Source organism: Silurus aristotelis (assembly GCF_946808225.1).
Source record: "Silurus aristotelis genome assembly, chromosome: 14".
Classification (NCBI taxonomy): domain Eukaryota; kingdom Metazoa; phylum Chordata; class Actinopteri; order Siluriformes; family Siluridae; genus Silurus; species Silurus aristotelis.
This window is the reverse complement of record NC_139587.1, coordinates 16,312,940-16,328,388: the sequence shown is the minus strand read 5'-3', so window position 1 is coordinate 16,328,388 and position 15,449 is coordinate 16,312,940. Positions and strand designations below refer to the sequence as shown.

Genomic DNA, 15,449 nt, shown 5'->3' with positions numbered 1-15,449 from the left:
ATATAGATGTGAGCCCCAGATAAGGAACAGGGCGCACACTTATCCCCAGCTGAATGAGTGTGAGAGAAATACTGTCATTTATAAAAGAAAGACGTCTTGAGTCTTAGGCTTATTGCCAAAAGGCCAGTCAGGACAGCAAGAATTCTGAGCCCTATGTTTTCAGAGTGCATTTCTCTCTGAAGTGATTATCCTGGTGTCAGTTGAATTTACAGCCTTTTTTCTATGTGAGGATGCCCTCTGCTGACCATAACAACACAACTTTGGTGTCAAATAAAATCATTTGGACTGAAACTAATACACTTTTGAACTATAATTAAGCACACACATTTTTTTAAATTTAGGTTGATTTAAAGCCCCTGAGTTGTAACCGGAAATACCATGGCTCGTGACTTCGTGCCTTTTTTAATGTAATTAATGCATTTGTACATACTGTGTGTACTCTTAACTTGTGCAGGTTCACATTGTAATTCAGAGACTAGTTTAATTTCCAACACAAACTTATCTGTTTTCTTTATATTTCACACAAACTTTTATGGATCATTCCTAATAATAGCAAAAAATAAGCAGTGAACAATGTGTACTTGTATTGAACACAAGAGGGCAGAAGAGGCAAACAGAGCAGATTTTCAAGGCTTGACGAATTAGATTAGGTTGGGGCGATCTTCATTCTAGGTGTATTGTGTTTGAAATGTGTAAAAGGTTGTAACAAGTAGCTGTAAAAGTAATAGCTTTAAAATGCTGCTATGATTGGGTGGTTACTATATTAACTAGGGCGCTAGGGTTTTTCTACTTGGTTCAGTGTGTACAACGAACAGAAATAAGGCAAATTTTAATAAAAATTTGAGTTTTGTGTAATGCATTGTACATTTTTCATACCCAATGTTACTGATTCTTCAGACTAATAGTTGCAGCTCTAATTCCAAGGCCTTTCATCCATTAGGAATAAGAGCTCTTCCCTTGCTTGAAAGACGCATCCCACTTTGTTCTAATGGAGAATTATGACCTCAGATGAACTTTACATTTAGCAGCAAAAATAATTCTACTTTAAATAGTAGCAAGAGTATATCATCTACAATAACTATTAAGTTTCAATAAAAATTATTGAGGTTCAAACTTTCCATCATGGCAAATATCTGAAACAACTCAGTCTAAATCAAAAATTACATAAAGAATAATGTTTCATTGTCTGACTACAAAGTTTATAGAGGGAAATTCAATGCTTGCACATTAGCACCACCATTAGGTAGACTGCACCGACCCTCTTTCCTGTTTTCAGGCTAGAAATGCCTACTGTTGGTCATGTTTTGGAGTTGGTAACCTTAACCCTACACTATACATTTCAGTGGAGAATCTGAATATTCCAAGCACCTTCAGTTACAGTTTGCCAGCTGCGATGATTCTATTTCTTTAATAAAAAAATAAAGCATAATTCAATCACTTGATGCACCTAATTAACTGCACTTAATGCAGTTTTTGTCTGTTTTCCCCCAGTCTATCTATCTATCTATCTATCTATCTATCTATCTATCTATCTATCTATCTATCTATCTATCTATCTATCTATCCATCTATCCATCTATCTATCTATCTATCTATTATAAAATTCCTTAGAATTTCATCAAAAACTATATAAATTATAGCAGACAAAGTCATTTCTTAATGAAGGGTTTATTTATCTGTGACAAGGTAGTGAAATGCTATTTACAATTAATATATTTACTATTTACAGTGATGTTTCCATTGATTCACCCCCATTTGTCAATAAATAGAGTACATTAAGACACTGAACTGGCTTCCAAATCTATTTGGACAGTGGAATGTTTAAAAGACTTTCAATTGAGCATTTAAAAATGTTTGTCGTTCAGATACCACATGTCTTTGAGGTGTCAGTGAACACCCTATTGTTTCTTCTTGGTCAAATCTTGAGATACCAGCACTCTATTTTATTTCAGCTCCATGGTCTCCATGTTGTTTGGGATTGAGGGAACACTTCTCTTGTACCCAGATAAAGAGATGATGGCGAAGGAAGAGAGCTGGATTTATGAGGCTGTAAGAGTTGAGGCAAACTTCTAGGACTGTAGACTGAGAAAGCAGTAAAGTGGGGTAGATGGGAGGAGGGGGGAGAAACAGAGGAGGCAAAAGGTAGATATAGTGGGGAGGGTGGAGGGGAGAGCTGTTCTGATGGAGGAAAATCAATGGTGTTTTGATAGGCAGATTTACAAGCAATTGAAGTTGGCTCTGTTAATACTAGATGAGATGCTGATGAAGATGAACAGAGTTTAGTATCAGAGTCAGGTGACTTGGCTTCTGATTCTCTCCCAGCTTTAGAAGAATGACCCTGGTGGCAATCCAGACAGCACTCAAGACTTATTTTGGAATTCTCCCTCTCAAAGTGTTGCTTTTGACCCATATGGGAAGTAAATTCCAAAGCACATAGATTGGTTTGTGCATCAGAAGCCGGGCTTGATGAGCATTTCTGAGTATGTGCAGCTTCAATGGCAGTCTGATAAATAGACCCTACAGAAGGAGAGAAAGGTTATGTTAAATGAATTAAGAAAATTAAGAATTATGAATTTTAAAGAAAAGAACAAAGTAGACTAAAATTTACCTTTCATATTTGTCTTGTCACATGTGTTATTTCTTATATATTGAACAGCCAGGTCTAAAATTTCTGCTTTCTCCAGTTTGGGGTTTTGTAAACGCTGTGAAGAGAAGGAAAGACAAAGTCAATTTTGCTGCAGAAATAAAGGCTAGGAAATTCGTTGCTTGATTTAAAAAAATTAATCAGATTGCTGCAGGAGTAAAAATGAAGGTTATTTGTTACTAATGCAGAATACATGAGACTGCAGACATACCAACAAGTACAATGTATACCACAAATAGCTGCAACAGCCTGTGTTAAAATTGTGAAATATATTTGGAAGTTATTTCCTCAGGCTCAGTTTACTTACCGTGTCTGCTGTGCTGTCAAATAGCAAAGTCCTAAGCACAGCAAGGTTTTGATTGATTCGGTCTCTTCTTTTTTTCTCGATCACTGGTTTCAGTTTCTAAAAAAAAAAAAGAAACAACGCGTTACACCTTCACCACACCACAAAAGACCAATGCAACGTGAAATAAAATCACTTAGTCTAAATGAGTTGATTAGAAATAATAGGATGTGAATATAGAGAATGAATCATGCTTACTCTTTTGCGGCTTTCCGTTTTCGCCATTGTGAAAGTTCTAGCTTTAGAAAGCCAGTCTAAACAATAACTACTGCGCGCTGAGGCTGAAACCTATATGCTGCGATACGCACTTTTCCGATTGGTGGAAAGTATGTTGTGACGTCACCACCAGAGACGAGGTCTATCCGGGTGCACTAAAACCTGTGTATCTCAAAAAAATGTTTTACCATATTTTTGCCACTTTATTTTTTTATTTATACGTACGTTTTTATGATTTGTTTGTATGTATATATTTTTTTTCGATAACTTAAGTTGGTGCATATATTCCTCGGAAAGCTGCATGACGTAAAAATTTAGTAAGGATTTTAAAGTCGGTGTAACAGAAAATGTTTGTAACATATGCTTTGAATCATGTATGTATGTATGTATGTATGTATGTATGTATGTATGTGTATATATATATTGAGGCTACGAGGAAATGTTGCGTTTCTGCTTGGTATAGTGATCAGTGTGGGAGGAGGGCTGTAGCTACCATTGGAGTAATGGCCAAACGTTTAGCACCATTTCGGCAAGTGTGCTTGTGTGAGAGTGAAGTGCGGTAGGTGTGAAAGGCTTCGAGAGAAATTCAACAGTTATCCAACTGACGCACGTGACTTCTTTGAAAATAAGTTTCATTCAACCACTTGACCTTTAATTAAGGAATCTATTATTGCGCAATCAATCGTCAGTTTGATTTCACATGCTTCTCATCGATACAACTATTTCAGAATAGGAAAAGAAATTCAAGTATTAAAAAAAAAGCTTGTCGTGAGAACCGAGTTGATGTGTCACATCAGGCACCAAGACCTCGTGCCAAGATCTCACGGCATGCTGTAGGTGGGAATGTGGACTCTTGGTGAACTTAAAGGACCAACTGGGCAGCAAATATTTAGACTTTTAATTGACCTGGTCAGAAGGTCATAGGTTTAGGCATGACAGATTTCAGCTTGTGCATAAAAAAATGTACCATCATACATCCATCAATTAATCCAGTATTCAGTAATACACGGAAAACGCGCTGAAACCAAGAAACCAAGAACATCTTATGTGTGGCTTGTGTATTCCCTACTCACGAAAGAAAACAGATGATTTGCGGTGTTAATTGTGGCTTGTTAACACGTCTGTGCAAGTCCGGTCTTCATGCAGATATTTAAGTAGAAATCAACTCATCTCTTATCATAGAATAAAGTCCACGAACGACTAGAATATATACTGTTAAATTTCATGCTGATGTGCACAAATAATTTATATTTCTTGGATGTGTTCATGTTCCAAAAATAAATTAATACTCTTTTTGCAATATCTCTATTTTCGGGTTTTATGTGTATATGCATGGCTTCGTCTATTATGAAGACTACATATATCCTATTATATTCGACAAATAACAATAAACGTGTCAGAAAATCCCTAAACAGCTGCCGTGAAAACTCGTGCACGTGGCCACTGGGTCCCCAACAGAGAAGCTGGTGTGCAGGTAGATGGAGGGATGTGGCAGAGGTGGCAAACGTTTAGCACTTTTCCGTCAAGTGTGCACGAATGGGCTGATTAAAGTGAGAATGAATTGGTGAGAAGCTAGCATGCAGACACGCCCTAGAAAAATCTACACTCTCTGCAATCTAAATGTAATCTAAAGGAATAACTATTTTGCGTGTAGACAAACTCGAATTAATTGTATCTGAGTTCCATTAAATCCCTAAACAACTGGTTTTAAATATAAACTTTCTGAGATGAAATAACTAGAAATAACTAAATGACCATTAAAATACATGGATAATACATGCCTTTTAGTAATCAATGAAGACGTTTATTTAAACAGAAACTGATTAAAAACTGACTGAATCAGCTACAGTGTTATGATCCCGAGAGCACAATAGTGTTGAGACGTCGTCTTGTTATTGGTTGTGGTGGATAAGCCAGTACTAAAGCCCCCAAAAAGCTTTTCTCCCGAGGCTTATTTTTCCACTGAGTGATCCTGAAAAGTCATAGGAAATGTTCGGAATGGATTAGTGTGGTCATCTTGCAAATGCTATGCTGATCCTTGTTTGTATTAAAACTATATATATATATATATATATTATTACTATTATTATTATTGCTGCTGTTGTTGTTACTGTTGTTATTATTATTATTTTTAGCATTGCTGTATAAATATTAAGGGAGAGGTGTAATTGTGGGGGGCTGTGATCACTATTGGTTGGGTGAGTTCATGGGCGGGGATTGTGTCCATCGTCGGAGTATAACATGGGCCCAAACTCGTTTTGTTGTTACAGTTGGTGAAAAGCGTGACTTCAAATATGAGGACGATGTCTATTGATCTACCGGACCAGAAAGATTTAATGAAACGGGTAAGGAACTTGATAAACTGATCTGCAAATCATGGATGCATGTTTCATAAGCTGTTTATCTAATTCATGACATCATAGGGTTCTTCATTCAGTCACTGCATATTGCAATATATAAAAAAAAAATTAAGATTGTGATGAATGTTGTCATAAATGCACAATTTACAACTTTAAGATGCAAAAATAGATGAGCAATGTAATACATAAAAATTATATATTAAAGAACATTCAACAGGTATTTATATAAAAAGTTAAGAATTGGTTTGTACTATTATTCTCTAGGTCCCCAAGCCTCTCATGGAGAAACGGAGGAGAGATCGTATCAACCACAGTTTGGAAACATTGAGGCTTCTGTTAGTGGAGAACACATGTAATGAGGTATGTTCACGCCATGTATCTTTTCATTGCCTTTTTCATTTGTGTCTAATGTCTTTGTCCCTACATTTTACTTGATATCAAATATTGTTTATTTTATATTTAGATATATAATAATTATTTATTATTATTTTCTCTTTTGAAGAAACTGAAGAATCCCAAAGTGGAAAAAGCTGAAATTCTCGAGAGTGCTGTTAATTTTCTGAAGGCTGAGCAGCGAACAAAATCTTTCTCACATACTACGAAAAGAGGGAAGAAAAAAAAATATGAGGAAGAAGATAAACTGGAATCTCCTTGTAAACGTCACCTTAACTATGAGGATGGCATGAGAACATGCCTTCTCAGGGTCAGCAATTTCATTGCTAGCAAGAGCCAAGAGCTAGAGGGAAACATGCACGGGACCATGCAACAATTTCAAGACCATTCCATTCAAGATCATTTAGCATCTGCTCTCCACTTCAGAAATGATGGGGCGTCTGTACCAGGGCAGCAGGCACTTACGTATGTGGAGTCAACCAGCTCCTGCATGGCACTGGATCAGTCCTTAATTTCTCAAAGAACTGGCATATATGAGACTACCAAGAAGACAGCATTCATCTGTAAACAACCTTTGGTGTTAAATGATACTGTGTGGAGGCCTTGGCCACAGTAGAAAACATCATCAAATATGATCCAAAAAGTCAGATTGAATTTATCAACAGCTCATAATGTTTATGAGTCAGTTGTCCTTGAGTCATTTGCATGCAAAAGACTGTGAGATGTGCAAATGTGCAGCATATGTAAATATGTGGATTTTGTACAATACTGAAATCTTTATTTTGTTACCGACATTTACAATAAACTGTGCATATCACAGTTATGTTTTGAACTTGATAGTTTATATTTTTGTATAAAAGAAGTTGTTCTAATTTTTGGAGAATGTGAGCAAATTTGAGAATTTTTACACCTTTTTTTTTTACTTCGGTCAATGAAATGACTCAATGGAGCAAATTACATGGCTCAAAAGGTGTACTTAACCAACATTTTTTATCAGACCTTAGATTGTGTTAGGGACACAGATGCACATACACATAGTATGATGGATTTTTTGCTTCTGTATTTTTTTATATGTGCTATATTTTTTGGCAACACAGACTTTGACCTCTAGACATGTAAAGCCAAATCAAACAATGGGTATTTATGTATATATTGAAAGAATAAACCTGTCTGAGGATATATTCTTGAACAAGCTGGTTTGTTGAATTTGTTCTGCCATTTGCTATTTTGCATAGCTATGCATTGATTTCCTGAGAACCATTATTACAAAGAATCCCTCTTAATTATTAGATTAATATGGTGCAAACAGGCCAAACATTATCAAACTTTTCATTCACTAATGTTCCACTTCAGGCCATTGTTATATCAGTAACATGAAGAATGCTGCAGTTGCCTTGCTAACCGAAAACGTTCAGATGCAAATAAGTGATTAGTCTATCTGCTCTGATCCTAACTGTTATCATTTGCACCCTCTTCCCACACATCTTAGTGAACACTTACACTAGTTGGCCATCTTCAACTAAATTTACACCCATTTTACATTTTTATCCAAATGGTGAAAGCGTTCACTTAAAAAAAAGAATTCAGTTCATTGGAAGACCAATCAGTGAGTGTTTTTACAGAACAGTGCAGTTTAGAATAGAATAGAAATCAGATGAAATGGAATAAATGAATTTATTACTATATAAATAATATAATTCATAATATTGAAACACAGGATAATTCTACATGTTAAACAATGAAAGCAGTGCTTAAGAAAAGTTTCAGGTCAGATTTTGATCATCAGAAGCATCAGGAGCAAACTACAAAAGACTGAAGCCAATAAGAACAAGCCTATGCCTTTTTTCCCCCTAAAAATTTACTTAAAAGCTTCTCATGACTATCATTTCAAATGCACTAAAACGAAATGTAACGGTATCAGGACCTTATTGAAGTTCAGTAAATTAACTTGGATGCAACAAAACCTATTTTTAATACAATCCCTCTTGTTTCTTATTTCCTTTGGATCAAAGAAAATGGTTTAACCCAGCTAAGGCGAAGCATGGACAAACCCAGCTTTTCTGCGCTCCTCTGCCTCGCTTTGTTATCTATGGATAATCTCTAAAAACGAGTCTCAATGGGAATCACATCAGAGGATCAACACAGACGGTTCAGAAGCCATTACTGGGGATAATTCTTCCAAATGCAATTACTACTTTTGGGTGTAAATGAGATTAGATTTGCAGAGAACTTCTTTTCACCAGCGGATGTTTCTTATATGTTGCCAATCCGGACATGGAACAATAGATTATATTTACTGACCCTTGAGACCACCGTACTGTGTAGATCAGATCTGTGTTATTGAAACCGAATGTGTTCAAACATTGTTTGGCAGATAGTGTCAACAATGACAATATTTTCCAAAATAAATAAATAATAATTATTAAATAACCTAAGGAAGGGGGAGTTTCAGCACAATGTTATTATTTTGTTTCTGTTATTAGCGTTTAAACTGTGTGTGTGTATGTGTGTGTGCAGAGCAAATCTAATCAAACCTCAAAGTAGGTAATAAACAGTTAAATTAACTGCATAGATAGATAGATAGATAGATAGATAGATAGATAGATAGATAGATAGATAGATAGATAGATAGATAGATAGATAGATAGATAGATAGATAGATAGATAGATAGATAGATAGATAGATAGATAGATAGATTCACGTGCAGGTGTAAATCCCATTGGCGGGTGCTCTTCTGTCATAGCTCTCGCTCGCTTTCAATAAAGATGGAAGCTGCACGCTTGAACTAAGCAAACATGCTTTTTTTTATATTTTTTAATTAAATTTTTTTTTTACAATATCGGACACTTTTGTTTATATCAATCAATAAGATCTCACTGGCGATTACTGTTATACTGTTATTACTTTATAAAAGTTTCTTTTATATATATACACACACACACACACACACACACACACACACACACACACACACACACACACACACACACACACACACACACACACACACATATATATATATATATATATATATATATATATATATATATATATATATATATATATATGCAGTTAATTTAAATGTTTATTGCCTACTTTAAGGTTTTATCAGATCTGATCTGTGGTCTCAGGGGGTCAGTAAATATAATTTATTGTTCCATGTCCGGATTGTCAACATAAGAAGAAACATCCGCTGGAGAAAAGAACATTTACACCCAAAAGTAGTAATTGCATTTGGAAGAATTATCCCCAGTAATGGCTCCTAAACCGTCTGTGTTGATCCTCTGATGTGATTCCCATTGAGACTCGTTTTTAGCGATTATCCATAGATAACAAAGCGAGGCAGAGGAGCGCAGAAAAGCTGGGTTTGTCCATGCTTCGCCTTAGCTGGGTTAAACCATTTTCTTTGATCCAAAGGAAATAAGAAACGAGTATTAAAAATAGGTTTTGTTGCATCCAAGATAATTTACTGAACTTCAATGAGGTCCCGACACCGTTACATTTACGTTGTAGTGCATTTGAGTCTTAAGTCTTTTTGCAATAAAGTTCACTGACAGAAAATGTTAAATAAAAGTGATTTCTTATTTTATTTTCACAACTAAATGTAGTTTGCTTCTGATTACCAAAATCTGATCTGAGGCTTTTTTCAAGCACTGCTTTCATGGTTTAACATTATTATTGTGTTTCAATATTTTGTATTATATTATTTATGTAGTAATAAATTAATTTATTCCATTTCATTCTATTATATTGTAAACTGCTCTATGCTGTAAAAGCACTCACTGACTAGTCTTCCAATGAAAGGGACATTTTTAGGTGAACGCTTTCACCATTGGATAAAAATGTAAAATGTGTGTACATTTTGTTGAAGATGGCCAACTAGTGTAAGTGTTCACTAAGCTGTGTGGGAAGAGGGTGCAAATGATAACAGTTAGGATAAGAGCAGATAGACTAATCAATTTTTTGCATCTGAATGTTTTAGGTTAGCAAGGCAACTGCAGCATTCTTCATGTTACTGATATAACAATGGCCTGAAGTGGAACATTAGTGAATTAAAACTTTGAAAATGTTTGGACTGTATGCACTATATTAATTACCTTAATAATTAAGAGGGATTCTTTGGAGTAATGTTTTCAGATGTCTCAGGAAATCAATGCATAGCTACGCACAATAGCTAATGGCAGAACAAATACAACAAAGCAGCTTGTTCAAGAATATATCCTCAGACAGGTTTATTCTTTCAATATATACATAAATACACATTGTTTGATTTGGCTTCACATGTCTAGAGGTCAAAGTGTGTGTTGCCAAAAAATATAGCACATATAAAAAATCGATCATACTATGTGTATGTGCATCAGGGTTCCTAACACAATCTAAGATCTGATAAAAATCATGTTGGTTAAGTACACCTTTTGAGCCATTTAATTTGCTCCAGTGAGTCATTTCATTGACTGAAGTAAAAAAAGAAGTGTGAAATTTTTCCAAATTTGCTCACATTCTCGAAAAATTAGAAAGAAAGACTTCTATACAAAAATATAAACTATCAAGTTCAAAACATAACTGTGATATGCAGTTTATTGTAAATGTCGGTAACAAAATAAAGATTTAAGTATTGGACAAAATACACATATTTACATATGCTGCACATTTGCACATCTCAGTCTTTTGCATGCAAATGAGTCAAGGACGACTGATTCATAAACATAATGAGCTGTTGATAAATTCAATCTGATTCTGATTGGTTTTTGGATCATATTTGATAATATGTTTTCTACTGTGGCCAAGGCCTCCACACAGTATCATTTAACACCAAAGGTTGTTTACATATGATGCTGTCTTCTTTGCAGTCTCAAATGCACCAGTTCTTTGAGAAATTAAGGACTGATCCAGTGCCATGCAGGAGCTGGTTGACTCCACATAGGTAAGTGCCTGCTGCCCTGGTACAAATTGATTATTCTTAACTTGCCCTGGTACAGACGCCCCATCATTTCTGAAGTGGAGAGCAGATGCTAAATGATCTTGAATGGAATGGTCTTGAAATTGTTGCATGGTCCCCTGCATGTTTCCCTCTAGCTCTTGACTCTTGCTAGCAATGAAATTGCTGACCCTGAGCAGGCATGTTCTCATGCCATCCTCGTAGTTAAGGTGACATTTACAAGGAGATTCCAGTTTATCTTCTTTCTCATATTTCTTTTTCACTCTTTTCGTAGTATGTGAGAAAGATTTTGATCGCTGCTCAGCCTTCAAAAAATTAACAGCACTCTCGAGAATTTCAGCTTTTTCCACTTTGGGATTCTTTAGTTTCTTCAAAAGGGAAAATAATAATGAATAATTATTATATATCTAAATATAAAATAAACAATATTTGATATCAAATAAAATGTAGGGACAAAGACATTAGACACAAATGAAAAAGGCAATGAAAAGATACATGGCGTGAACATACCTCATTACATGTGTTCTCCACTAACAGAAGCCTCAATTTTTCCAAACTGTGGTAAATACAATCTCTCCTCTGTTTCTCCATGAGAGGCTTGGGGACCTAGAGAATAGATTGTACAAACCAATTCTTAACTTTCTATACAAATGGCTGTTAAATGTTCTTTAATATATAATTTTTATGTATTACATTGCTCATCTATTTTTGCATCTAAAAGTTGTAAATTGTGCATTAATGACAACATCCCAGAACATCACAGGGTTCTTCATTCAGTCACTGCATATTGCAATATTTTTAAAAAAAAATTTTTAAGAATGTGATGACATTCTTAAAAAAAAATGTAAAAAAAAATATTGCAATATGCAGTGACTGAATGAAGAACCCTGTGATGTCATGAATTAGATAAACAGCTCATGAAACATGCATCCATGATTTGCAAATCAGTTTATCAAGTTCCTTACCCGTTTCATTAAATCTTTCTGGTCCGGTAGATCAATAGACATCGCCCTCATATTTGCAGTCACCTTTTCCACCAACTGTAACAAGACATTGGTAACGCTTTGAATTTGTGTCAATGTTATACTCCGACGATGGACACAATCCCCGCCCATGAACTCACCCAACCAATAGTGATCACAGCCCCCCACAATTACACCTTTTCCATAATATTTTTACAGCAATGCTAAAAATAATAACAACAATAATAATAATAATGATAATAATAATAATAATAATAATAATAATAATAATAATAATAATAAATTAACTACAATGGTGTTTATTATAATTAAAATAAAGAGCACAAAGACTCCTGTAGAATTATATATATATATTTTTGTGTTGGTGAAGGCAATAACGTAATTTGTTTCTTTACATATTCAATTTAAATACAGAATTAACAAAAACATTACCATATATATAATTTTAATACAAACAAGGATCAGAATAGCATTTGTAAGATGACCACACTAATCCATTCCGAACATTTCCTATGACTTTTCAGGATCAATCAGTGGAAAAATAAGCCTCAGGAGTAAAGCTTTTTTTGAGCTTTAGTACTGGATTATCCCCCACAACTAATAGCAAGACGACGTCTTAACACTATTGTGCTCTCGGGATCATAACACTGTAGCTGATTCAGTCAGTTTTTACTCAGTTTCCGTTTAAATAAACTTCATTGATTACTAAAGAGTATGTATTATCCGTATATTTTAATGGGCATTTTGTTATTTGTAGTTATTTTGCTCTAGAAGCGTATTTCATCTCAGAAAGTATAGTTTGAATTTAAAAACAGTTGTTTAGGGGTTTAATAGTACTCAGATAGAACAAATTCGGGTTTGTCTACACGCAAAATTGTTATTGCTCTAGATTACATTTAGATTGCAGAGTGTAGATTTTTCTCGGGCATGTCTGCATTCTAACTTAAACCAGCCTATTCATGCACACCTGACGGACCTCTGCCATATCCCTCCATCCACTTGCACACCAGCTTCTCTGTTGGGGACCCAGTGGCCATGTGCGAAGTTTTCGGACACGTTTATTATTATTTGTCAAATATAATAGGCAATGGTTATATGTCGTCTCCATAAGAGACTCTGATTTGTACAGGTTGACAAGAACCAGTATAAGGATTTTCTTTTGAATTTATTTTTGAAACATGACAACAAATGCACATCCCAGAAATATAAATTATTAGAGCAAATCAGCATGAAATTTAACAGTATATATTCTAGTCATTTGTGGACTTTTAGGTCGAGCTTCTAGTCTATTGTAAGAGCTGAGTAGGTTTTTACTGAAATATCTGCAAGAAGACCAGACTTGCACAGATGTGTTAACAAGCCACATTTAACACAAATCATGTGTTTTCTTTCATGAGTAGGGAATACACAAGTCACACATATTATTATCTTGGTTTTTTTGCTTTCAGCATGTATTCCTTCAACTCATTTCTCACAACAAGCTCTTTTTTTGAATACTTAAATTTCTTTTCTTATTCTGAAAAAAGCTGTATCGAAGAGAAGCACGTGAAATCAAATTGATGATTGATTGTGCAATAATAGATTCCTTAATTGAAGGTTAAGTGGTTGAATGAAACTTATTTTCAATTTTTTTTTTTTTTTGTTTGTTTTTTTTTTACAACACAAGTGCAGCATGGGTTTAAATACCATAAAAGGTGTAAGTTACCAGTGATCTGAACTCATCTTCTGACTCAAAGCATATGTTAAAAACATTTCCTATTATATCGACTTTAAAATCCTTACTACATTTTTACGTCATGGAGCTTTCCGAGGAATATATGTACCAACTTAAGTTATCGAAAAATTACACATACAAACAAAACACAAAAAGGTATGTATAAATAAAAAATAAAGTGGCAAAAATATGGTAAAAAATTTTTTTTTCTTGTTTGTATTAGAAACTGAAGCCAGTGATCGAGAATCAATCAAAACCTTGCTATGCTTAGGGCTTTGCTATTTGACAGCACTTCAGACACTGTAAGTAAACTGAGCCTGAGCAAATGACTTCCAAATATATTTCACAATTTCAACACGGGCTGTTAGAGCTATTTGTGGGATACATTGTACTTGTTGGTAGTATGTCTGCAGTCCCCATGTATTCGGCATTAGTAACAAATAACCTTCATTTTAGTCCTGCAGCAATCTGAATAATCCTTTTTTTCTTGAATCGAGAATCGAATTTGTTTTCCCAGCCCTGCACCCTTATTTTTGCAGCAGAATTTTTACTTTATCTTTCCTTCTCTTCACAGCTTTTACAAAACCCCAAACTGGAGAAAGCAGAAATTTTAGACCTGGCTGTTCAGTATATAAGAAATAACACATGTGACAAGACAAATATGAAAGGTAAATTCTAGTCTACTTTGTTCTTTTCTTTAAAATCCTATTATGTCCCCATTTAACATAACCTCTCCCCTTCTGTAGGGTCTATTTATCAGACTGCTGTTTAAGTTTATTAAAAATAAATTTAAATAAATAAATAATATCCTAGCAATAATAACAGCTTTACGATTCTGCCTTGTGATCCAGTTCATCACAGAGCAGTTGAATAGGATTTAGGTGCAGTGACAAACACTCCAGCCAACTATTTTATCTGTAAACAATGCTTATAGAACTTTTAGAGTCAAATTTGTTTTAATTAGCTGGTTTTAATTAGCTGCAGTCCAGATGAAATTGCATAGCATTGAAGTAGGAAATGGTAACCCTGTTGGTTCAGTATTACTTTTACCTGGAGCAATTCTCCATACTAGCTCCAAAACTAATCTTTTCACTCCTGTTAGCCATCTCACATACAGTAAGTGTTTTTTTTTGTTTGTTAGAGCTAAAAATGTCAAATTTGGACTCATCTGTCTACAGACCTTTCTTCCACTCATTCACTGTCCAATTGTTGTGTGTTTTTGCCTTTTACCTGTTTTTTTTGTTTTGTTTTTTGAATATAAACAAAAGGAACATCCATGTGTGTCAAATACAACAACAACAACAACAACAACAACAACATCCAGAACTGTGTGTGAGCATGTGCATGCATGCATGTTTGTATGCATGTATGTATGTATGTATGTATGTATGTATGTATGTATGTATGCATGTATGTGTGTATGTATGTATGTATGTATGTATGTATGTATGTATGTATGTATGTATGCATGTATGTATGTATGTATGTATGTATGTATGTGTGTATGTATGTACACACACACGCACACACACGCACACACACACACACACACACACACACACACACACACACACACAACACCAGCATTATGGAATGCTATCATTATCATTATGACATGATTGAATTATTTGAATATTTGAGAGATTTTGTTCAGTCACTATGTGAGTGTTATATGGCACAGAGAAAGAAATAAACAAACAACCTCACTGGCCAAACCTCAGTTAATAAAGTTATTGCTCTTCCAGCATCTCTAAACATACAGGGTACCATATACTACACGGATGTTACAAAATCATGCTTTCCCACTGTAACAGCAGAAAATCAAAGGAGACAAATTAATATAAATATTACTACTA

The 15,449-nt window shown here is 34.7% G+C and overlaps 2 protein-coding genes across 2 annotated transcripts; one reads left to right on the top strand and one right to left on the bottom strand.

Annotated features, from left to right (window-relative positions):
* Positions 1-1,650: 1,650 nt before the first annotated feature.
* her11 (hairy-related 11) lies at positions 1,651-3,325 on the bottom strand. The gene is made up of 4 exons (XM_083560137.1): positions 3,186-3,325; positions 2,952-3,047; positions 2,609-2,702; positions 1,651-2,517 (listed from the first exon to the last, which is right to left on the bottom strand). Exons 1-4 carry the CDS (start codon positions 3,210-3,212, stop codon positions 1,949-1,951), a joined length of 786 nt encoding a protein of 261 aa, XP_083416263.1. The 5' UTR covers positions 3,213-3,325; the 3' UTR covers positions 1,651-1,948.
* Positions 3,326-5,464: 2,139 nt separating this feature from the next.
* her5 (hairy-related 5) lies at positions 5,465-6,584 on the top strand. The gene is made up of 3 exons (XM_083560138.1): positions 5,465-5,548; positions 5,828-5,923; positions 6,066-6,584. The coding sequence occupies exons 1-3, from the start codon at positions 5,498-5,500 to the stop codon at positions 6,570-6,572; spliced, it is 654 nt and encodes a 217-aa protein (XP_083416264.1). The 5' UTR covers positions 5,465-5,497; the 3' UTR covers positions 6,573-6,584.
* Positions 6,585-15,449: the final 8,865 nt, after the last annotated feature.